The sequence below is a fragment of the Lissotriton helveticus genome, chromosome 10, assembly GCF_964261635.1.
Source record: "Lissotriton helveticus chromosome 10, aLisHel1.1, whole genome shotgun sequence".
Taxonomy (NCBI): Eukaryota; Metazoa; Chordata; class Amphibia; order Caudata; family Salamandridae; genus Lissotriton; species Lissotriton helveticus.
This window is the reverse complement of record NC_136071.1, coordinates 964,449,988-964,473,606: the sequence shown is the minus strand read 5'-3', so window position 1 is coordinate 964,473,606 and position 23,619 is coordinate 964,449,988. Positions and strand designations below refer to the sequence as shown.

General features: G+C 47.3%; 1 protein-coding gene across 1 annotated transcript in view; it reads right to left on the bottom strand.

Moving 5' to 3' along the window:
- Nucleotides 1-23,619, bottom strand: part of CDK14 (cyclin dependent kinase 14) — a 2,636,151-nt gene that overhangs the window by 393,915 nt on the left and 2,218,617 nt on the right. Inside the window, exon 13 of the mRNA XM_078663634.1 lies at nucleotides 979-1,118. Within this exon, the coding sequence (XP_078519760.1) occupies nucleotides 979-1,118 (140 nt within the window). The remainder of the gene's footprint in view (nucleotides 1-978; nucleotides 1,119-23,619) is intronic.

The following is a 23,619-nucleotide window of genomic DNA, read 5'->3' as shown; positions in this document are numbered from 1 at the left end:
TTCTAGACTAAGCCTAAATGCTTCTCTCCACAACTACCACTTAAAGAGCTTTCTAGGTTGTCTAAAATCAATAAAAGCACCATAGGGTTGTCTTGATTGGTGCAAGGTGCCCACTTACATAAGTGTACACCATATACCAAGCCAGCTTCTCACAGTAAGAAAAAGGAAGGTTGGAAAACTGTCAAAGAGAGAAAACTGAGGAAGGATTGGCAACTGACACAGTGGGCAAAGAGGAAAACCTATGCAGCAAATAGAGACTGGAACAGATGGAGGCTGATCTGTAAAATGACTTATGGAAAAATAAGGAATGGTTGCAAATTGACATATTGAGCAGCAAGAAAACATTACAGAGGAGATGCTTGGGAAACTGGTATGGGAGGTCGAAAGTGAAACTGGCTGGAGAGGTGAATGCACAAAGGGCTGGGCTGTAAAGACTTCAAGACAGAGGGTAAAGAGAAGGAGCCAGTGAAAGAGATATGGAAAGGGAAATGTTCAAAGAGGTATCTACAGTTGTCAGCTGTTGCATATCCACATCTAAATCAGTGATGAGTGCCACATGAGAAGGTCAGTTTGGTCAATGTGGAAACAGAGCCTCCTTCATCCCAGTTCACACCTTGGGTTTCGAATGGTACATTTGTAAGTCAGATGATGGTTCTGGTGAAATTTAAAGATGTTTTAAGAGTTGTGCTGGTAAATACATACTTGCCTGCTTGAAATATCATCAATTTATCGTGTAGCAACTCCAAAAAACATTTTGGGAAAAATTAACGTTCCAGAATTTGCATTAAAATGTTTGAATACCCTCACCATAGATTAGTACTCTATATTTTGCATTATATACATTGCCAGTTTTTATTATTTTGCACATTGAGAACCCCTAATGAAATTGTATTGATTTTCCATGAAAATGATTCCATTTAGTTGCTTAACATTTTACATAAATGATAAAATACAGGATTAAAATATTACAGTACTCACTGTCACTTAACTCCCATAGCCGTGGAGGAAGATCACTGAAATAGTGATGGGTTAGGGCTGCAAGAGCTGACAATCTGTTCTTTGGGAAGCACTGGAGCAATTTAGATGCAAGATCCTCTGCATGATTCACATGGCCCAGCCTGAAATACAGGAATCAAAGATGTAATTGGTACAGTATCATATTAGTTACAGTGCTAGTAGTGTTCTTGGTCTGGGCTGTCTTGCCATTGAAATTCCCTCAACATGATTTTGTTGCAGTGGAGAGGTCCCTGGGGAAAGCAGGGGCAGTGTTATGCTACACCAATCTAATTAGTAATGCAATCTATGGAAATTGCCCTGGCCAAAAACGATTTTTAGATCCAGGCTAAACTTTAATGGGAAATTAATGACTGCCAATAGTTCTGCCAATATTTTTGTGGCACAGCTTAAGGTGCTTCCTATATACATTGATGCATACCCATTCAGAACATACATATGATTCTGCAATTGTGTTACAGAAGATGTCATTTCCTTATCTGAAAGGTTCCAAATGCAAAGTGCAAATTTCCTGACATGAAAATAAATATGTTGATCATGCCCACTTTTTATGGACACATAACATAGAAGAGCCACTCTGTCCTTGTTTTATTCCTATGGCATTGTGTGAGAACCTTGACATGAGTCAATTTTTAAGGTCCAAGTGCAACTGCAGTACCACTAAGGAGTTCATAACACAATGTTGGTCTGAAACTAAAATCATTGGCACACTCCTATCGGAATAACATATTGAAAAAGGCTTTCAAATGTGTGTTGAACAACAATAGAGAGGGGGTTACTGCCCCAAAGACAAAGAAACAACATGAAGGAATGGAAATGGCAATAACATATACCACGACGTCAAACCAAATAAAGAAAATCATAAAGAAAGCTATTGAATGCAGGTATTCTCTCCTTTAGCCACCCAAGCGTTGTCTTTAAATAGTACACAAATAACAAAGATATGCTGGTGCAAAGTCAGTTACATCCAGTAACCGAGACATCTGGCACCCTCCTAGTTAAATCCCCAAATAGGAACCATTCCCGTGTGGGAGATACAATATGTCTTATATTACTGAAATGTATATAAATTGTCAATCTTAAGACAAGGGAACTTAAATAATGCACGAATTGTGAAACATTCAATATTATCAATATGGTCATTTGTAATTGCACCTATTTCTAATTAGTATTACAACACATATTATCAAACCACAGATTCAGGGACATGGTAGTATATTCTGGCAAGCTAAAGTGACCTTTAAATTGATATTTTAGCTTGTAAAAACAAAACAAAAACAAGAAACAATCCTACAACAGATAAAAAAAGAAGCGTCAATGCCAAGCAATTAGATACCACTAGAGATGTGCCCACCTGGTTTACAAATGAATGTGATAATAATAAATCTGATCCTATCTAAAAGATAGCCTTATGGGTAAACCCCATCAGGCAGGGTCACTCACGTTGGTGACAGATTCTCAAAGGATGTATTTAAACTATGTTGCAGAAAAAAATTGTCCATTTTAATAGTTTAAAACAGACTTCAGATTATATAACATTTTCATTTACTTAAAAATATTTTTTAGTTCCAATTATTTTGCTGGAGAAATTCCCCACACAAATGATGGCGCATGTTTTAATATTTCGTGCATGCCCACAAGTTGTTTAAACTCGCCATAGATGAATCTTGTAATACATTTTGCATTATGGAAAATGAAATGGAGCCATATAGCGACTGTATATTGCAGTGTGGTTGAATATAGATGATGTGGTACATATTACATGACAAGCCACATACTGGATCACATGGGTGCAGGCTGCTGCATCCAGTCCTATTCTGCCCTGACTACAGCTCAGTATTAAATCATGACTTCTATACAGTTCTGTTGTTCTACAAAATAAAATTGTCAGCAATAATCACCCTTAACGAGGAGGAGCTTCGCGCGCAACCAAGATGGTCGCGTGAGCTCAGGGCTCCCGGACCTTCGCCATTTCCACCGACTATCCTGTACCCTATCCTGATTTAGAGGACGGGTTATTACTGGCACAGCCCTGATGATCGTTCATCTGTTTTCAGACTCCGATTTCGACTCCGGGAGCCGAAGCTACCGGCCTTTGGATTTTTCCGGCCTGCTCCATGGCACTGCCCGGGGCTCTGTTTCTCTGCCAGCCGGATAGTAATTGAACAACAACGGATCGCCCGAGTCTCCCCGGCCTGGTCATCTACTTTCGGTTTCGTTTCTTGCCCTGAGACCCCTCTGACTTTGTCTCGATTGCCCTGTTCTGGATGCCTTTCACCCAACCACGTTTCAACCTACTGTGACTTATTGCTTGGTGTGAAGTCCTCGTTTTATTCTCCGGATTGATGCGGGCGTTTCAAGTGTAGCCATTTTTACCAGGTCTCAGACTACCCTTCGGGCGCAAGTTCTTAGATGGCCACCAAGCCCGAGGGAGAAAAACGCAAGACTAAACCGGCAATCCGAGGGTGTTCCGTGCAATCGAATGTCATGGACAGATATACCCTCACCAAGGGATCTCCGGGAGGATCGACTAAATCCCTGACCAACGCTGGAGAAGACCCCCCGATGGGTGACGATCTGTCGCTAAAGGACGTCATGGGCGCCATTGCTGGGATGTAGGCCACACTGGGTCAACAGTACGAAGCCCTGGCTCATAAGTTGGACAAGGTCGCTATCGATGTTACCCTAATCAGGGCTGATCTTGCGAAGACTAACGAAAAGGTCAAATCCCTCGATCTAAAGACATCCAGCCTCGTTACTGACGTCTCCGATTTACAGGTAGAAGTCGGTAACCTGCGATCCTCCCTTGACTACTTCGCTCGACGCCTAGATGATTTTGTGAGCCGCGCACGACGGAACAACGTCCGTCTGGTTGGTGTCCCGGAAACATCGGGAGCCTCTTCGGTGGATCTGCTGGTGGAGGATCTTGTTTTGAATCACTTAGCACCCAAGGGCCTCAGTAAGTTTTTTGCTGTGGAACGTGCACACAGGATCCCGGGCGGCCCGCCAAAGCAGGGAGCCACTCCACGTCCCATTATTGCTCGGATCTTTAAATTCCGGGACAGGGATGTGATCCTGCAAGCGTCACGTCAGTCTGGTCCTACTGCTTTTGAGAACACTACAGTCAGTTTCTACCCGGATTTCACTCAACAGGTTCAGAAACAGCGACTTGGATTTCAGGGGGTGAAAAAGAGGCTGAGAGACAGAGATATGAAATATGCTATGCTTTTTCCGGCCCGGCTGCATGTGGTACACAATGAACGAACATTTTTCTTTGACCATCCTGGGGCCGCAAGTGACTGGCTGGACACGCTGCCCATGGGACAGGAACATTCTGAACACTTTAGACACTCCGGAGGAGCGGAGGGCGGACCGGTGGAGCAGGAATAGGGAGCGGACTCGGCTCCCGGTCCATCGTATTGACTTTCAGCTGTGGTTTGATGCCATGCCATTATTGCTTGCTAACACGATATCTTATTGGGGTGTGGCGGGGGTGGGTGAGTCTCTCTCCTCTGGGGTTCTTCTTGTAGATTAGTTGTATGTTAGGGCGACAGGCACACTGCAAGTTGGGGTGGCTTTTGAGTCTCACGCAGGGGTGCGGGTGGGGGGTGAGGTGTATGGGGTCTTTTGGGGGGTTGGGGGGGTGTTGTTTACGTTTCGTTGTTTTCTTCAAGGCATTGTATCGATGATCTCCTGCTGTACAGTGTCGCACCTGGTGTGGGGTGGAGGTGGGGTTGGTTTCTGGGATGGGGGGTAGGGGACTTAAATTACTGTGTTGGAACGTCAACGGGTTGGGGGACAGGATTAAACGGGGTGTTGCGACGTCTATCTCCTGACGTGGTCTTGCTTCAGGAGACGCACTTGCTTGGCAATACGTGCCATGCCATGAATAGGCGTGGCTATCGTCTCGTAGCGCACTCAGGTTTCACTTCTGGCTCCAGGGGGGTGGGCATTCTGGTTCAGAACTCCCTCTCCCTTGCTATTGATGATATCATCCTTGATGATAGGGGACGGTACACCGCCATTGTGGGGCTTTGGGAGGGGAGGGTTATTACCCTTCTCTCCGTCTACATACCGCCTGGTCTCCAGACTACTACATATGCTGATCTGGGAAGAGTGATCTTGGGAGTCCCCGAGGGTCTGCTTGTAGTGGGCGGGGATTTCAACTCTGTAGTGTCGGGGATGTGCGATCGCTACCCTCCCCGGGAAATCGCGAAGTCCCAATCCTGGTTGGAGGACTTCTTGGAGACTCTGGGGCTCACTGACTGTTGGCGCTTGTATCATCCTGGGCAATTGCAATATACCTTCCACTCTGGGGCCCACAGCAGTCTTTCGAGACTAGATTACGTGCTGATGCCCTCCTCCCAGGCCTCCTCCATAAGGGAGGTAAGACACCTTGCTAGGGGTATATCGGATCACTCCCCACTATGGTTGGTCGTTGATACGCAGCTGGGGACGGAGGGTAGAGTGGGTCCGATTAACCCTTGGTATCTCCGAGATCCCAAGGTCCGAACGGAATTGGTTACAACGCTTGACCGCTACTTTGCTGAAAATGTGGGGTCCGTGTCCTCTTCTGTTTCGTTGTGGGAAGCGTACAAAACTGTTGTTCGGGGCCAGGCCCTCTCCTTGATTAGTAATGTTAAGAGAAGTAAACAAGAGGAGGTTGTTCGTCTCGAAAATGAAATCACTGTTCTAGAAGGGGAATTGGAGTCCGAGGTCACCCCGGATAGACTACACCTTTTGAGTCTAAAACAACTTGACTGTAGAGCGCTGGTCACAGATGCGGCGAAAGTGATGAGCAGGGAACAGCAGGGACGTCTGTATGATGTGGGTGACAAGGCAGGGAAACTGCTTGCTTGGCTGGATAAGAGAGAGGGTGCGAGTAGGGTGGTCCCTGTGATTGTTGATGTGAATGACGTGAGTCTAACTGACCCTGCTGACATTGTCGAATGTTTCGCTGATTATTTCCGGGAAGTGTACTCCCCTGTGTCTGATAGACCTGAGCATGACTCCCTTTTGCTTCTGCACGATATCTCGCTAACATGTTTGTCCGACCCTGACAGGGAACTCCTCGAGGCTCTGCCAACGGTGGAGGAGGTCGCGATTGCCATCCGCTCGGTTCGCTCTGAGAGGGCCTCGGGCCCCAATGGGCTCCCTATTGAGCTCTACAAGCTCCATCCGGATACGATAGCACCGTATTTATGGTCTATGTTCCTAGAATCACTGGAGGCAGGTTCCCTTCCTCCCGACCAAAGATTGGCTTCCATAGTGGTGATTCATAAGGATGGTAAGCCACGTGACCGCTGCGCCTCCTTTCGGCCCATATCTCTGATCAACGCCGAACCAAAGATCCTGGCCAAATTGCTTGCTAATCGCTTGGTCGCTGTCGTGGGCGATCTGGTTCACCCGGACCAATCCGGATTTATACCACATCGCAACACGGCACTGAACCTTCGGCGCCTGCACGGAGTCCTCGCGCAGGTGGGGACTCTGTGTGAACCGGCCGTTTTGGCGTCTCTTGACGCCACTATGGCGTTTGATACGCTGGAGTGGCCATATCTTTGGGCGGTTCTCTCTAAATTCGGCTTCAGCCCAACTTTCATTAACTGGGTGAAACTGCTTTACACCGATCCCTTAGCTCAAGTCGTCATGAACGGTCGTGTCTCAACTTCATTTGCTCTCGGTAGGGGAACGCGCCAGGGCTGCCCTTTGTCTCCTCTTTTATTCGCTCTCGCATTGGAACCGTTGGCGGCCTGGCTGAGGTGGGAGCCATCCTTGAAGGGCATTAGATGGTCTCCGGAGTTTGAGGATCGGGTATCCTTATACGCGGACGATATCCTTTTGTATCTCACATCACCTCGGAAATCGTTGATCGTTCTTTTTGACGTTTTGACCTCTTTTCGTAAAAACTCCGGTCTCGTCATCAACTGGTCGAAGTCTTGCGTTTATGTTCTCTCCGGTGATGCTCCTCTCTTGCCTCGTGGCTGTCCTATCTCGGTAGTGCGGGAGGGATTCAAATACCTGGGGATCTTCATCACCTTGGACCCTGTGCTTTGCTATGAACGCAATCTGCTGCACCCTCTCCAGCGCCTTCGAGCTGACCTAATTGCGTGGAGTAAGCTCCCTCTCTCTCCTCTGGGTCGAGCGGCGTTGTTTAAGATGATGTCGCTCCCTCGGTTCCTTTATGCGCTGCAAAACACACTTGACGTTGTACCCGCTCGTTACTTCCGGGAGATTGAAAGCCTGCAGAGGCATTTGATATGGGGGGGCCGCTCCCGTATTGCCCTTGCGAGGCTGACGCTTCCGTGGTACGACGGTGGCATCGCGCTCCCTGACATTCGCCGTTACTATTGGGCCTCTCAGCTAGGGGCCATTAACCACGGCATTTACGGTCCTTCGCTTAACCCGGCTTTTGAGATGGACAAGTGGTTACTTCCCGGTGGTGACTATAATATGGCTCTGTACGCGAGATCTACCAGCAAGTCTCTCACGGGCCCCACTAAGATGGCAGTGCAGGTGTGGTATCGTGCTACAGCGGCTCTGGGCTGGGCTGATAAGTTGACCCGAGCTACTCCACTTTACGCATCGGATAAACTTGGGTCCCTCTGGAAATCGAAGGGCTTTGATAAGTGGGATGTGATCGGTATTAGCAGGGTGAATGATGTGTGGATTAAGGGCAGAGTCAAGACGTTTGAGGAGCTGAAGGCTGAGTATGAACTGAATGATAGAGAATCCTTTCGATATGCGCAAATCCGACACGCGGTTTTATCTGTCTTTCCATTGGGCAGGGATATTCCGGAGGCATCCCCGCTTGAAGATCGGATACTGGATGGGCACGTCCCGGACAGCACGATCTCGCTCATATACAAAAAGTTGATTAACACCAGAATTGACTTACTGTGTAACCTTCGAGAGGTATGGACTAGTGATGGTCTGGAACTCGATGACGAGGACTGGCAGGCTGCGATCTCCTCTCCGAAGGAGGTGGCTATCCCGGCGCGCCTCCGGTTTGTCCAGCTCAAAATTCTTCATCCGGTGTATGTGGCTGGTCCTCGTTTGGTACCCATGGGATTTTTCGCGGATGGACTGTGTAGGCGTGGCTGTGGTCTTGTGGGTAGGTTTCTCCATATTATCTGGGAATGTCCTGCAGTGATGCGCTACTGGACTCGTGTGCACGAAGTTATGAGTGAGGTCACAGGTGTGCAGTCAATGCCTGAGGCGAGGAGGTGTCTGTTGAATGTCTGGGAGCCGAATGACTACGACCAGGCGCAGCTTCGATGGGTGACCTTGGGTAATATGATCGCCAAGAGAGATATTGCCCAGTTATAGGGTGCCCAGAGGCCTCCGACTGTTCCGGTGTGGCAACAAAACATGGATTGGTGCATGTTTAGGGAGAAGACTGTATATGTTTCCCGTGGCACACCCCGCAAATGGGGGAAAATTTGGAATCGATGGAACACATACTGTGGTGATATATGTACTCCCCCCTCCCAGATTTGGACTCGGACCTGTTATCCTCCCAACCTAATGTTTCCTCCACGGGAAATTAGACATTTTGCCTACTCCTGGTCTCCTCCCCCCCCCACTCTCACTGTATACCTTTGATATCTGATTTGAATATGTACTCCCCCCACTCCCTGAACCAAACTGACACATATGTAATGTACTGCCTTGTTTTCTGTTTCTTTTCTGTTTCTTTTCTGTTTTTTGTATTTTTTTAATTCAATAAAATCACCCTTAACATTCTGGAGAATGTTGCTGCCTTTCTATTCGCCAACTTATGTTAGAGACACGTGCTGCTTCCGAGAGGGAGTTTCTGTATAAAGCAGCGCTGTAGCTACAGGACAGAGTTGCCCTTTCTTCTGGACATCTAGCTAAAGATGTAATTATAACAAGTCTGTCCAGCTATTGGCACTTTGGCATTGATGCTTGAAGTTTCGTAAACATAATTTAGCTTCAATACGTGTAATTAATGAGAGAAGTGAGACCATTGCTATTTACTTATGTAGCTAATTTTGTTATGGGTTAATGATGGTGTTATATTCTATTGTATGAGGTGCAGGAGCTGAGGCTACAACAAACATTCCCCTTAGGAACAGCTGTCGTCCAGGGCGATTGGCCCACTACCACACAATCAATAAATACAATCCGATGACCGCCAATGGTTAAGTCTGGGGGTCGAGGGCCCTTGTTGAGATAGAAACAGGACAATAGTAATTATAAAACACTGCACTTTTAAATAAAACAGCACACAGGTGTGGGTTTACAATAATCCAGTCCTGGGCAATATTATTATGTAATTTTCAGATGGAGATGAAAGCAAGTAGGAACACACTGCACAACAAAAATTGGATTTAAGGCACCATGATAACCCATTTGTTTATACAAGCATCTGCTCTATTAAAGTATAGGCAAACCCCTTGTTATGTCTTGGTGAAAGCCAAAGAAGAGGTCAATGGAGTTCTGAAATAGCTTGATCCAATTGTTAAATGAGTTACATTTTGGAGAATGAAGGTTACGATTGATGCTGCTTACATATTTTAGCAAGTTTAGAGTCGCATCGTGTGGGTCCAAAAGTCCTTCGCAGTGCACAACTCATGATATGGACAATGTCAGCCGGGGACTGAGTATAAGCAGCACTATTATTATTTATGGACTTTTCAGGAGTAAGCGAGAGGGAGAGACCGTCAATATTATGGTGTATTCAAGAGTCCCTGATTTGGTGGAAGAGTGCCAGTCATAACACCATGACCAATCCCATCGAGGAGTGCAGACAGCTCTTTCTGTCAGGGCCTGTGGGCACCTATGTCCGTTTTTCTATTTTTTTCTTTAGGTTGTTTCTTCTTCCTAAACGTTTTTCTTTCCTTTACTAACTTTCTTTTTTTAATTTTCTTTCCGGACCTACTTCCCTCTACCCAAAGACATGGAAATGAGTATTAAGACAAATTCTCATAATTATGTTCTAATATTTAGAGAGACATATCATCTCCTATAGATTGAAGACGTACTATATGCGTTAGACGAAGATAGCCGATGCAACTTTCCATTGCTCATTACTGCACCATATGTCTGTTAAGTAGTGAATGGTCTCAGATTTCACCTGAGTGTGATATCCCTATCATCCTTTGGATACTGATTATCAGTCAGATACTCTGCTTGTTAGTGAATTTTCTATCTGTTTTTAGGAGTCAGTCTTAAATGGCAAGAAGTCTGAAAGGATGCGAGTTGTAGATGTGGAGTCCAGGATGAAGGATGTGACAGAGGGGAAAGAGAGGTTGCACCTTAAAGCTAATAGCAAAATGTCCCATTCCCTGCTGGCTGAGGAGAGGTGCCATCTAGATTTTGAAATGTGGGCATCAGCCACCACCAATTACCTAATGACCCTAAACCTTGACCACAATAACGACTCAGACTCATTCAACAAATAGCATGACTTTCTCTGACTCTGCTTATCCATGTCCTGCTGTGAGCATTTTAAAATGTGTCCAACTTCCACAATGCAGACTCACACTAGCCTGATTTGAGGCTTCATCACTCATTTTGACCAGTTGTAATTCAATATTGTTGCAACACGGATGGTATTTGCACCGTGTACATCATTGGTGCAAACTCAAGTACAAGCTGCACTCGAGCGGATGGACCTTTCATCTCCAGATAAGGCTTAACATAAAAAATGTAACAATATGTCAATGACAGTGAAGAGATTTTGGCCCAACAAAAAAGACAGAGTAGTAGATTTATAAACCATGCAGGTTTATCAGCAGATTAGCGAGTTACCAATTCTAATCAAACACATTAGTTAAACATTATAATTCATCAAGTAAACGTGTAGCTCAGCATAATTCAAGGTGATTCAAATAAAGCAAATACAAACTATTTGAAGTTGTCATAATCAAGTCGAGCAAGTTTCATTTTTCCATGAAGAGAAGTCATCTAATGTTAAACTAAGAAGTCAAGTGAGTTGGGGAAATTGAGCAGAAGGGGTCAGCAAAGTAAAGCCCCTAAAGTCAGAATCAATGAAGATTCGGTCAGCTATGAAAGAATGGATTTGCTCAGGAGCCCAATTCTTTGAGCAAAAGCCAAATAAGGCAGCGGGTCTCAAAAGAGTGGAAAGACACATCTGAATCTAATTCGCTCAGCAATGCACGATCAAAACATACAATTCACGACAAAATGCAACACTCCCCATGGTTCTCAAGAAGTGGGGACCAATCAGAATCACACATTTTACGATAAAACATTCAGAGTCTTCTACCTGGGGATCGCACAAAGAAAGCTTTTAGCTGAGCAGCCTTCAAGAGATATATCCTAAAAGTATGGTATATGCCGGTCAGCTTGTCCCAGTACAAGTATGGAAATTCACTGCTCATTCTCTATGGAATGCATACATTTAATATTTCTCACAGAAACCAAAACATTCACAACATTTAATTTACTTAAACTACTGTAGCTTGGCTCCTGAAACGAGAGAAAGACGAAAGGAAAAACGGCAGCCAAAGGTATATTTTCAAGGTTGGCATGAGTCATTTAAACTGAGGCCTACATTAACTATGGCTAACTTAACATGGAGATAACTAACTATGGTCAACCTTAATGTGGAATTCATACTTTATGTATGAGTATACATAGTGTAGATTAATATGTATGTTAGGCGAAACAAAAATTGGTGACACAGCGTCACCAATTTCAACATCACATTAACACATAGGTGGATGCATTGCAATGGTTGGAATCACATTGAACTTTGGAGAAAGCATTTGCGATACAAGTGACATATTGGTGCATCCTTACAGTGCTACGAGTTGGCCTGCAGCTGCAAAAAAATTCTATACGATAGAACAAATTAATATAACATGAGGGGGAGTAGCAGAAGACAGCAAAGCAGGATAGCACAGTCAGCGGCGGCCGATCCATGTGAGCGGAGGAGCAACGCTCCCGCCACCACCAGCAAAAAAAACGATAATAAAAATGGGGTATAACCCATTTTATTCTCGTTTTATTTTAATCCACTGGATCCGCCTTCAGGACTCTGATGAGTCCTGGGGGCGGGTCCAGGGGATGACACTGCTGGTGGGGGAGTGATGGACACTCCCTTTACAGCGCATGAGGGTTTGGCCGGCCGTCTTAGGCGGCCAAATCCTCATGCGTGGTAAAGCTCTCTCCAGCCCCATCTGCGTTGCCGGGGCTAGTGAGAGAAGGCACAGGCTCCCAGTCTGCCTGGGAGTGCAAGTTGCCGGCGCCCATGCCAATACCGCTACTGCTTTAATGCAGCGTCATGATTGGCCACAGTGCATTCTGGGAGCCTGTGCTCAGAAGCAGAAAGAGCGAAATGCAGCAGGAGACAGTACAAGGTAGGTTTATTTTTTATATTTTGTTTTTTTATCCCTGAACCCACCCTCCCTCCAGCTGCCCAGTCCACCCCTCCCCCCACCCACCACCACCACAACGACGACGGGCCACTACTGAGCACCGCATAACAACGGCATGGAGTATTTTGTTGATAAACATTCAGCCTGATGTGCGAACTAGACAATATAATTGCATTAATTATTAATCTAATTTTAAATAATAGAGTCGATATTATACATTCAAGGTGAATTATGTTGGAAAGCTAAAGCCTCATCCTCATAAATGAGAAATTACATAATTTGTGAAAACATGTACTGGCGAATACGTCATTATGAAAGGCCATTATAGAGTGAACCACAAACATATAAGTACCACAGGCAGCTCATTGTTGGTTTGTTGTGGGTGTTAATGGATTGCTCATTTCCTTGTCCTTGTGCAGACTTCACTCTACACTGGGCAGACAGCACTGTGTGCACAGGCAATAAGGCAGTTTTTGCTGGGATTATGGAAAATCAAGCATTGGAAAAAGACGACAGGTCTGCCTTTTTCCATCTGGGTGCCGATGACTTTAAGGCTAATTAGATGTCACAGAAAATGTGCCAGCGCAGTGAGGTAGCATGTGCAGCAATATCCAGGTGTATGCGTTCAAAAGTAATTTACCAGGCAGATGAATAAGAAAGTCAAAATGAAAGAGAAGATTTTTAAACCAGAATGCAGAGCATTAGGTGGATATAACGTTTTATTAAAATGTTTTAGTTGCTGCTCTTCGGCACGGTGGCTGGGTGGAATTCCATACAATATGTCTTTGTGTCGAAGGCATAATGGCATGTTTTGTCTCACAGTGGTCGGGCACATGGGCGCCTGGCATGCATGATAGGGCAAGTCTCAATAAGCACGCTTCGCTTGCTGTCAGTAATCACCGAGCAGTGTTTGCGGGCCGTGACAGCATACATAATTCCACAAGAAAATGATATCCAGGCAGAGCTGCTGTGCACACAGCGAGCGAACACTGGAATTTGTCATTCTAGACTGCATAAAGTCCCTCCCCATAACTTTATTTACAGATAAAAGAAAGACTTTTTTTTTTATACATTTTTAAATAAAATACAAAATCTCAATGAAACGCGATATTATTCCAATATCCGTCGAACCTAAATAAAATGCATACATTCAAATGACAGTCTGCTTTAACTATCAGCGCATCAATAACATCTTAGAAAATAAAAAGAGTGCTTGGCGTTCTAATTTGGAAAACGGTGTTTGCGTTGGAATAGAAGCCTCTCCGGTGGTCATTGCAGATTTGATTTCAGCTATCACTGGTGCGATCGAAAACTGAGGCCCGGGCATGCGCACTGACCTTCTGACCTCCACAGGCCCGCTAACTGCCCACTTCACACACTCACTAGGCAAAAGGCGTCCGAAACACACAGAGATTCCTTCTGTTGGTGTGTTTCTAGACAGAAACGGTCGCTTGTCTAGGTGAACACCTCCCAAAGTAAACAGTTCTTGTTTTATGTATTCCATTTCCCGGACACTGCAGTAGTTTTGCAGAAATACACACTAACATCTTCATATTTCTCGTTCCTTCTGCAGGAAATGCAACATAAGACTATCTCTTCACTGGCACGCGCTGTGTGGAGCCTTTCAGCAAGGGCAGAGAACATAACGTCATGCGAAATAACCGCCTCACTGAGCATGTCATCTTATTCATCAGTCTTTAAAGATTCCATTTATTATACGAATAAATATTTAGTGCTTGTATGGCACGAAAGTCCGTGCTGCTCAAATCTAGGTATGTTTATTGCCAGCAACTTATAACTCTTCTGTGTATGCAGGACTCTGTACCTTGAGCAGGCTCAAGGTACAGAGTCCTGTGAGCAGGGGGACTCAGGTCTGGGCATACACACCGCCCTCATGCCCTGACGTGGGTCCCGTGTTCACTGTCACTGGAACCAAGCTGTACCTTGTTGATGAGCCCATAACTAGGGTGAAACCGGTCCTGGGTTGCTTGTTTTTCCAGTTCCGCGATTTCCTTGCTAAACAGTTCGGGCTGGACTGTACCCATGGGGAGTAAGGTCAAAACTGATTTGTTCAATTCAATAAAAAAATTATTTCGACCGTCCAGGTCATAAAAGTGTACAAATTAGAACATTAAAACTTTTAAAAAGGAGATATTTACAGCCATTAGATAAACATCATAAATTACACTATACAGATATCATACATTTGAAATATAAAAATAGTTTTCAGTAATAAAAACTTTAGCAGTGGATATCAATTAATTTACGCCTTCTGGTCCACATAGCTATAAGGTACTTGGAAAGTGCAAATACGATGGAGCTTGATGTATTGGTCTTTAAAATTCTAAAAGCAAACAAACAATTTTGAAATCCTAAGTTTCTGATTGATTGATTGATGCTTTATTTCGATATGCACATATCATAAAAGCAGTACAAAAAATATAAAAACAGCATGTCGAAATAAGTAAGACTGTACAAATAGAATGGCAATTAAAACACGATATATCAGAATAAATTAGCTAAAAAAAGAATTAAATTGATATGGACAGTCTTCTAAGTCTTATCAACCAAGCCCATTTTAAAAATTTTGCAACAGCACAAACAATAGGAGGGGCTGTATTCGTTAAAAGAATCCGAAGGGCAACAGAGTGCTGACGAGTCCCCAATTCTCTGCAAATGGGGCCAAGCCAACGTGATCTGGGGCGACCATAGTCCGGGCATTCGAAAAGAAAGTGTGGCACCGTCTCTGGTTTATCCGAACAAGAGGCACAAAAGCGTGATGTGTGCTGGGCTTTATTCCACCTTGAACAGAGATCCGCCAAGGGCAAGGTTCCTAGCCGAAATTTTATATACAAGGACCTATCCATGGCAACTGTTATAATATCCATATATGGCTCATACAAGACAACGTCTTTGAACAACAGGAAAGCTGCGGTGGTTTTACAATGCTGCTGGCTACTAGAGCGCTTCACGTCAACCCACTCCCAGAAAAGTTTTTTTAGAGTCTTCTTTGGTGGAGCGGAGTGACTATGCCAGCAAGAGGCCAGACCCAGTTCCCCTAAAAGATGTTTTATGTCCTTCAGCCATTTGATGCTACTCCAACCATCAGCATGCATCACTTCTGCCAGCCCATTGGCGTAAGATTGTAGCTCCGGGACCCTCCACAAGCGTGCCCAGAGCAGAAGGGGGCGAAGCCGAGCCTGGTCCCTTATGGCTTTGCAGCCAGTGTCCAAGAGCATTGGGATGGTCGGGCTGCTCGATGGGATAGCAAGAAGGTCCTTGATAAATTTATTTTCGGCCTTACTCAGTGAATCGACCTTGCCCAAGCCCCACAGTTCCGATCCATAGAGAGAAGCAGGGACTGCACGGGCTTTGTAAATCTCGAGTATGGGAGCAACACAATGTTTTGAGGAGTTATTGTACTCCTTAAGAAGGGCGCCCCCCACCCTTTTGTGAGCCAGAGTCATTTTATCAATGTGGGCAGTCCAGCTCATTGCATCATTCAGGCGGATCCCCAGATAATCAAATTCCGCCACTCTTTCTAGGGGTATAGAGTTCAGAATTGGAGGGAGACCAAGTTTGCGGGGTGGGTGCATGACTAGGTACTTGGTCTTATCTATGTTTATGACGAGGCCTTTAGTGGTACAGAAATCCTGGAAGCGGTTCAGTAAAGACTGTAGACCTTGGGGGGTTTTGGAGATGAGGAGGGTGTCGTCGGCGAACAACAGAGTTGGAATTTTTACTCCACCCAAGCTAGGAGCGTCTGATGGTTCGCCCAGAAGATAATCTACCACCCCGTTAATGTAGAGGGAGAATAAGGTGGGGGCCAAGACACAGCCCTGTCTTACTCCCCTCTCGACCCTGATTTTATCGGTCTTTTCCCCATTCAACCCCCATCTAACCTGGGCATAGGTGTTAGTGTGCAGGTTAATGAGGAGGTTCAGTAGGTACGGGGGCATCCCTAAACCATCAAGCACCCTCCAAAGTTCCTCCCTCGGTACCAGGTCAAAGGCAGTCTTAAGGTCAATAAAGGCCAAATAAAGACTGCCTTTGCCCAGCACCACCACCTTCCAGTGTATCAACAAAAGCCTAAAGGCCTGTTCAATGGTTCCTGTACCTGAACGGAACCCAGCCTGCATGTCGGAAAGAATGTGATTGTCGTCCACCCATTGAGTAATTCTCCCCAAGATGGTTTTCCCGGCCAGTTTCTGGCTGGAGTCTATTAGGCTTATAGGCCTATAGTTCCCTGGTGAATCCCGACTGCCCTTTTTGAAAATGGGCACCACCTCCGCACCTCTCCAGGAGTCAGGCACAAGCCCTCCCCCCATGATTGCATTGAGGAGTGCAGAGATTAGAGCCCCCCATTCTTCCGGATAGGCACGGAGAATGTCCCCCGGTAGGCCGTCCGGGCCAGCAGCTTTCAAGGGGACCAAGGTTTTAATTTGCTTTGTTACATCGAGGGGGGAAAACAATTCCTGGTCTCGGTCTAGAGTAAAGGATGGAATTTTAAAGGGATCATTAAGTGGGCCTTCAATAGCAGAGTAAAGATTTTGGAAATGGGAAAACCAAGTCTGGGCATTAATCGCACAAGTCCTCCGGGAATCGTCGGGACGATTCCTTTTGCCCACCATGTCCCAAAAACCTTTAGCGTCTTTCCCACGGCTGGCCGCCAGGAGGTCCTGCCAGAAATTGTCCTCCCATTCCATCCTTGCATTTTTCTGGCAGAGTGTGTAGTGTCTCCTGGCCTCTCTAGTCCTGAGCGGTAGCTTGGACTTAACTGCCTCGATAAGAAGTGATTTCGCCTCCCTACACTTTTGGTTGTACCAGCCCTGACCCGGACGTAGGTTGGGTTTCCTTCCGCTCGGGTGGGCTGGGACTACAAAGAGGTCACCAATGGCCTGGATTATGGCACAAAACCTAGGTGCCACCTCCATCTGCCCTTCCTCTTGACAGTCGAGATTGGCCAGGGCTGAAGCCAGAAGCTGCCTGATCACAGAGGTTTTCTCCTCCGAAAGAGCCAGCTTCGCCCACTTCAGCCTGCGCCCACAATTCGAGACCACTGACAGGTCTGGAGCGGGGTTACAAGAAGACCCACTCACGGTGCTATTGACGCACCTGTGTGACAGGGTGAGGGACAGTAGATTGTGGTCACTCTCCACAGAAGGTAAAACTACCATGTCCTCCACCATGCCCCACAGGTGTATGTCAAGGAGGAAATAATCAATGCGTGACGTGTGTCCTGGCCTATTGTAGGTGTGCGCCCCTGCCCTGTCGGACCTGGTCCTGCCATTGGCAGCTCTAAGCCCGAACTCCATAGCTAGGGAGTTGATCTGGAGGGCCACTTCTGTCCACTTTTTAACAGGGCCAAGCTCGAGGGGGGGAATCCCCCACCCATTATCGAATTCCTCCTGATCTACTAAGATGTCCAGATCAAGAGGCTCGAAAGTGCAGTTCAGGTCACCTGCCAGCAGTGTACAAGACCCGTATGGAGATGATCGGAGTTGCACCTCCAAACAAGCTATGACTGAGGATTCTCTTCCCCCCTTAGTGCCGCGGGCATAGATGTTAAAAATGTTTAAGATGACTCTGCCCTGGGAATTACGAAGCAAAATATTTAGGAGGTCAGGGCAGTTAGTGTCCTTCTCCTCCACCCTACAGTTAAGTTTGGTGGCTACCCAGATTAACAAACCGCCAGAGGGACGGCCCCTACCAGTTGCACTTTCTGCTGCCGGCAAAAAGTGGGTGGAATACCACGCCTTATGAAGGGGCACCCGGCTCCATGTTTCCTGGAACAGGCATATGGAGTATTGCTCCACACGCTCGCTCCAATCCGGCAATGCCAGCTTCCTTTCGAGGCCCGCAACATTCCAGCTGAAAACCCTAATCGGGGGGTCCGTTACAGCTGCAATGCTACAATCCTCGACAGGGGGTGACAAGTCCGCAAAACCCACATCAGGGGGACCAAGCGGAGAGTTATGGGGAGCCCCGGTCTCCCCCTTCCCCTCTACAGACTCGGCCATAGCCAGAGTCTGCAGTGGGGAGGAGGGGCCAATGGATTTGGAGTATGGTGTTGACTCAGCGACAGAACCCGGGGCCACAACGTCCTCCCCCGGATCGTAACCGAGTCAACAACTCCCAGGTCCCCAATTTAGCAACACTGGGGCTGTGCATAGCTGCTGGGAAGGAACTCCCGGGGTCAGAAGGCCGTGGGCAGTGTTTTCCACCAAAAATTGGCCCCCTAGGCTGCCAATGAAGGAGGGTTGACCAAGATGGATGGAGGGGGTGGTCATAATAGGCCGTGGATAAAAGAATGTCAAATCGACTATGTCGATACCCGAACCAGCCGTGGGTTGACCTTGAGAGCATATAAATTGGGCAACCCTAGCATCTTGAAAATTTACGACCACACAATCCCCTTCAAGCGATTTTTTCCTGTGTCCAATCCAACCCACCCTGCGTACACCAAGAATAATTCCATCCACTCCCGCGGGCAAGGGCCTGTTGGCTTTCAGCCAGTGGATGACCTTATTCTTTAGTGCCTGATGGTTTTCACGCTGGGTACTCCCAAGAGGGGGAACTTTCGAGAGGATGACGACATACGGGTGGCACTCAGGGGGGAGGTTAACTGGGGGGCACTTGCGTCTACTGATCTGAGGAGGACCCAAAGGGGGCCGATTTGTAGGTGGGACAGGAATAGATGAAACCTTAGGAGTTGATGCAACCCCACCAGTTGCATCAGATATGGCAACCCCAGGTTGCGAAATAGGGCCCGTCCCTCCCTTCTTGTGTTGCCTTGGTGCCCTGCCAGCCACCGGGGATATTACTGCTGGGGGAAGGGTAGCATGCACGTGGGCAACACAAGTGGGAGCCTTCGATTTTGTCTGTCTAGGACCACCCCTAGGAGCAGCCAAGATCGTATTCCCAGGTGCAGGGTGCTTAGGCGGCTGCGTCAACTGGTCTCCCAGGGGGGGTCTCACTGGGGCCTCTATCCTATTGGACTCCTCTAACCTATCTATCCTATCCTCACTGGGCTTCGGCTGGTGCTTGAGAAGGGTTTTTAGAGCAAAGAAATTGTCCCTAGTAGCCTGCTCAAAGCAGTCAAGCCTTTCCCCCAACCTCTTGACCTGGTCTATAAGTGGCAGCACAAGAGACTTGACCATCTTCTCAAACGCCTCCATAGAGTGACCCACGTTGTCCTGAACAGGCGTTGGTGGGGCCGACAAGAAAGGTGGCACTATATCAGTAGCAACTGGTGCGCAAGTGGCTGTCCCTGAGGATACCGATCCTGCAGTACTCTGGGGGGAAGGACCCCTCAGGAGCGGGTACCTGGGGTGGTTAATAGTCTTAAATGGACAACCCTTTCGAATGTGATTTGCCCTTTTCCCCTTCCTTTTAATGGGCTCCTGGATGGGTTGCTTCTTGGACGGGGCTTGTGGGGCGAGAGCAAGAACCTCAGGGCAGTGTAGGGACTGGGTGCCAGGTGAGTCTGCTAAGGAGAGCTCATTGCAAGGATCTGTAAGCACGGCACATGGGCTGGTACCGTGGACACCAATCAGTGAGCTATCTAACCCCTCTAAACCACCCATTGGAGGTGCAATAAGGGGATCCCCAGGTGAATCTCCAAGCAAGAGTGCAGGGGAAGTAGGATTTAAAGGGGACACCACTATTGCTGGCGATGGACTTTTAGCAGGAGGGAAGTCAAGTGAAAGGCGCCGTTCAGATATGGCAAGTTCATTGTCTATGACAGCCGCCACCCTTGTCAGGAATTTGTCCATTGAGCCAAACATAGCACCGCTGGGGGTACTCTCCCCGCAACCCCTCAAGGCCTTACCGGAGCGTGTTGACATGCTGAGTTGCGGCACCACAGGTTGTAGCCGGTACGGTAGATGAAAATGGGGTGGCCCTGCCCTGCCTCCTCCTGCCCCGGACGGCCACAGACGGCCCGCCCTCTGCCCGGGCTCCGCCCGGCGCTGCCCGCGCGCGACTCGCGGGGCGAGAGGGGGTGTCAGGCTTTTACTGGCGCCTCCGGGCGCTCTGGACGCGTCACGGGCGCGCCGCCGCCCAAGAGGCTGCTGGGGAGTGTGGTCCGATGTCGCTGACCGCCTCCTGCAGCCTCCCGGCGTGTTCAGACCTCGGCCGTTTCCCTCACGGCACTGCCCGCTGGCTGGAAGTCAGGTAAGAGTCACTGGTGTTCCCCCTCTGGGCTCCCGGGGGGTCAGGCTTTTACTGGCGCCTCCGGGCGCTCTGGACGCGTCACGGGCGCGCCGCCGCCCAAGAGGCTGCTGGGGAGTGTGGTCCGATGTCGCTGACCGCCTCCTGCAGCCTCCCGGCGTGTTCAGACCTCGGCCGTTTCCCTCACGGCACTGCCCGCTGGCTGGAAGTCAGGTAAGAGTCACTGGTGTTCCCCCCTAAGTTTCTACAAAGTGGTGCCAGACAATACTTCCTGGAATTGCTGTATGCAGGACAAACAAAAGCACATAAAGTTCATCCTCAACATCACAGCTACATCCTGGGCATGATTTGTTATCTGCCGCTGACCATTTGCTAGTGAATGCTTTAAGTGGCAGAGTGCCATATCTCCATTGGATAAAAAGTTTTCTTGCTAAAATCAGAAAAACACAATCCATAAAAACTTCAAACATATAAGAATTTTTGAAGGCTAAAATGGAATCAGTTAGGGTTCCAGCATTCGAAGCACAAAGGGCAGAGCTCAATTTTTTCTCCTTAAAAACCCTGGACAGGGACTTGCACGATAGGTCGAGACAGCCCCTTTCTGGGTTGTCCCACAGATCGGGTAGCCCTAGACACAGAAGTTCGTGCTTCACAAATGCCAACCAGGGAATTTAGCCAGCACCGTTGAGGCTCAATACCTGTTTCAGCTCTTGCCTGTAGTATGACAGATCTGTGGTTACCCATAACCTATGCCAAAACCTAAGCGGTTTTAGTGCTAATTCATCTTCTATAGGAGAGAGTCCCAGATCCAGCCTTAGAGGGAGAAGCGGGGTGCTTTGAGGGAGTGTCAACAACCGTCTAATAAATTTAGTTTCCAGCTTTGAAATTTCAGAGGCACAGGAGTGTCCCCACAACTCTCCGCCATAAAGAGCTGCAGCCCTGGCTTGAGTGTTATAAATCTCCAGAGCTGGGCTCACTGGCCTGAGTGTAGATGTATTTGATACCTTTCAGATGCCACCCACAAGCTGGGACAGTTTCAGTCGGGATTTTACTTGTGGAGGTCCCCAGGAAAGATTTTCATGTAATGTTACCCCTAGATATTGGAATGTCGTGACCCTTTCCAAACTTACACGACCCAGAGTTGGATTTGGCCGTGTAAACGCCAGGGGATTGAATATCATATATTTTGTTTTATCGGCGTTTATCTCGAGGCCACGATATCGACAAAAATCCCCAAAGCCGTTCAATATCCGTTGTATCCCCATAGGGGATTTGGAAAGCAGGAGAGTATCGTCGGCAAACATAATTGCCGGGAACCTCCTGCCTGCCAGCTTTGGGGCATCATTGTTGGGGACACTGTCCAGATGTGAGATTACGCCGTTGACATAAAGGGAAAACAGGGTCGGTGCCAAAACACAGCCCTGTCTCACCCCTCTGTCAACTGGGAACCTGAATGACAGTGCCCCATTCCTTCCACGTCTGACCTGGGCAAAAGTCCTCTCGTGCAGCCTCATGAGCACATTCAAAATTTGGGAAGGGACACCCAGCTCCTGGAGTACCCCCCAAAGTTTTCCCCGTGGCACTAAATCAAACGCGACTGGAGGTCCACAAAAACCATGTAGAGGCTGCCACCCTCGATCTTTGCCGTTTTCCAGTACAGGAGAATCAGGCGAAAGATCTGGTCCATGGTAGATGTGTTCCTCCTGAAGCCCGCCTGAAGGGGACTTAGGACCTCCTGTACCTCCATCCATTCCAGGAGACGGTCCAAAACGAGCCGCCAAAAACATTTTTGTGGTACATCAATGAGGCTGATGGGCCTGTAGTTGGCTGGGAACAGAGGAGAACCCTTTTTGAAAATTGGGACGATCTCTGCTCCCAGCCAAGTACAGGGAACCTCCATACCTCCTAAAATTGCATTGAAGAGAATAAGCAAATAAGGGGCCAGATCCCAGGTTCGCGCCTGAATAGGTCCCAAGGGAGTTTGTCAAGACCTGGGGCCTTGCCCATTGCAAATTTCCCTATCGTGCAAGTAACCTCTCCCAGGGTAAACTCCAGGGGCTCATGCTGTGCATTTGCTAATACCGAGGCGGATGAGTTATGTACAGCAGATTCATCAGAATATAGCGCTTTGAAATGAGCTTCCCAAATTGAAGGAGCGATATTAGGTTCTAATGCAGATTTTGGTTCCCCTGAGCCTGTGTTAACCAATGACCAAAATCTGCGTGCATCTCTTGATTCCAGGGCAGTGGTTAACTTACACCACCTGTCCCAATCCCACTCACTTTTTGCATGAGTCATTGCTTCTTTATAGAACAGCCTTGATTCACGATTTTTTTGTTTATTCGTCCCAGACTTAACCGCCAGGATCAGCTCAGACTTGGCCTTTCTGCAAGTTGAATTATACCAGGATCTAGCTGCTGTTCTCTTTTTCCTTAAAGGAACTCGGGGATTGAAGACCTCTCCTAGACCGGAGACTAAATCGGCATGAATGTGGCTTAGCTTCCCGTTAAAGTCTGGGGACATTGGTTGGGTGATCAAAGTATTGACCTCGAGAAGTCGAGGGAGGACTAAATCATACAATTTTACCAGTTGAGGTTGGGAATCTACTATTTTGCCCCACTTTATCCTACGTCTGTTATTTGTAAGTAACAATCCTGCACCCAGATCATCTGTTTCTACAGTAAAAAATTCCTTTGGTCCTGGAAAGACCATCTCCTGACATAGTGCATTGTGGTCACTATCGGCCCTAGGGATCACTCTAAAATCGATGACCTTTGACCACATCCTCATTTCTACCATGATGTAGTCAAGGGGCGATTCTTGTCCCTTTTTGTTAAAGGTGCACATCGAAGGAATATCAGACGGTGTACATCCATTACAGGCACTTAATGAATTATTTAAGATAAGGGACGTAATCTGGATCGCTAGGGGAGATCATGATTTTGGGCGAGGCGACTGGCACAGTGGAATACCCCAATAGTCATCCTCACCCATAAGCGCGCCCTCACTCGTACCTAGCAGGGGCTCAAAGTGGAATTGACATCTCCTGCCACCTCAAGATGGC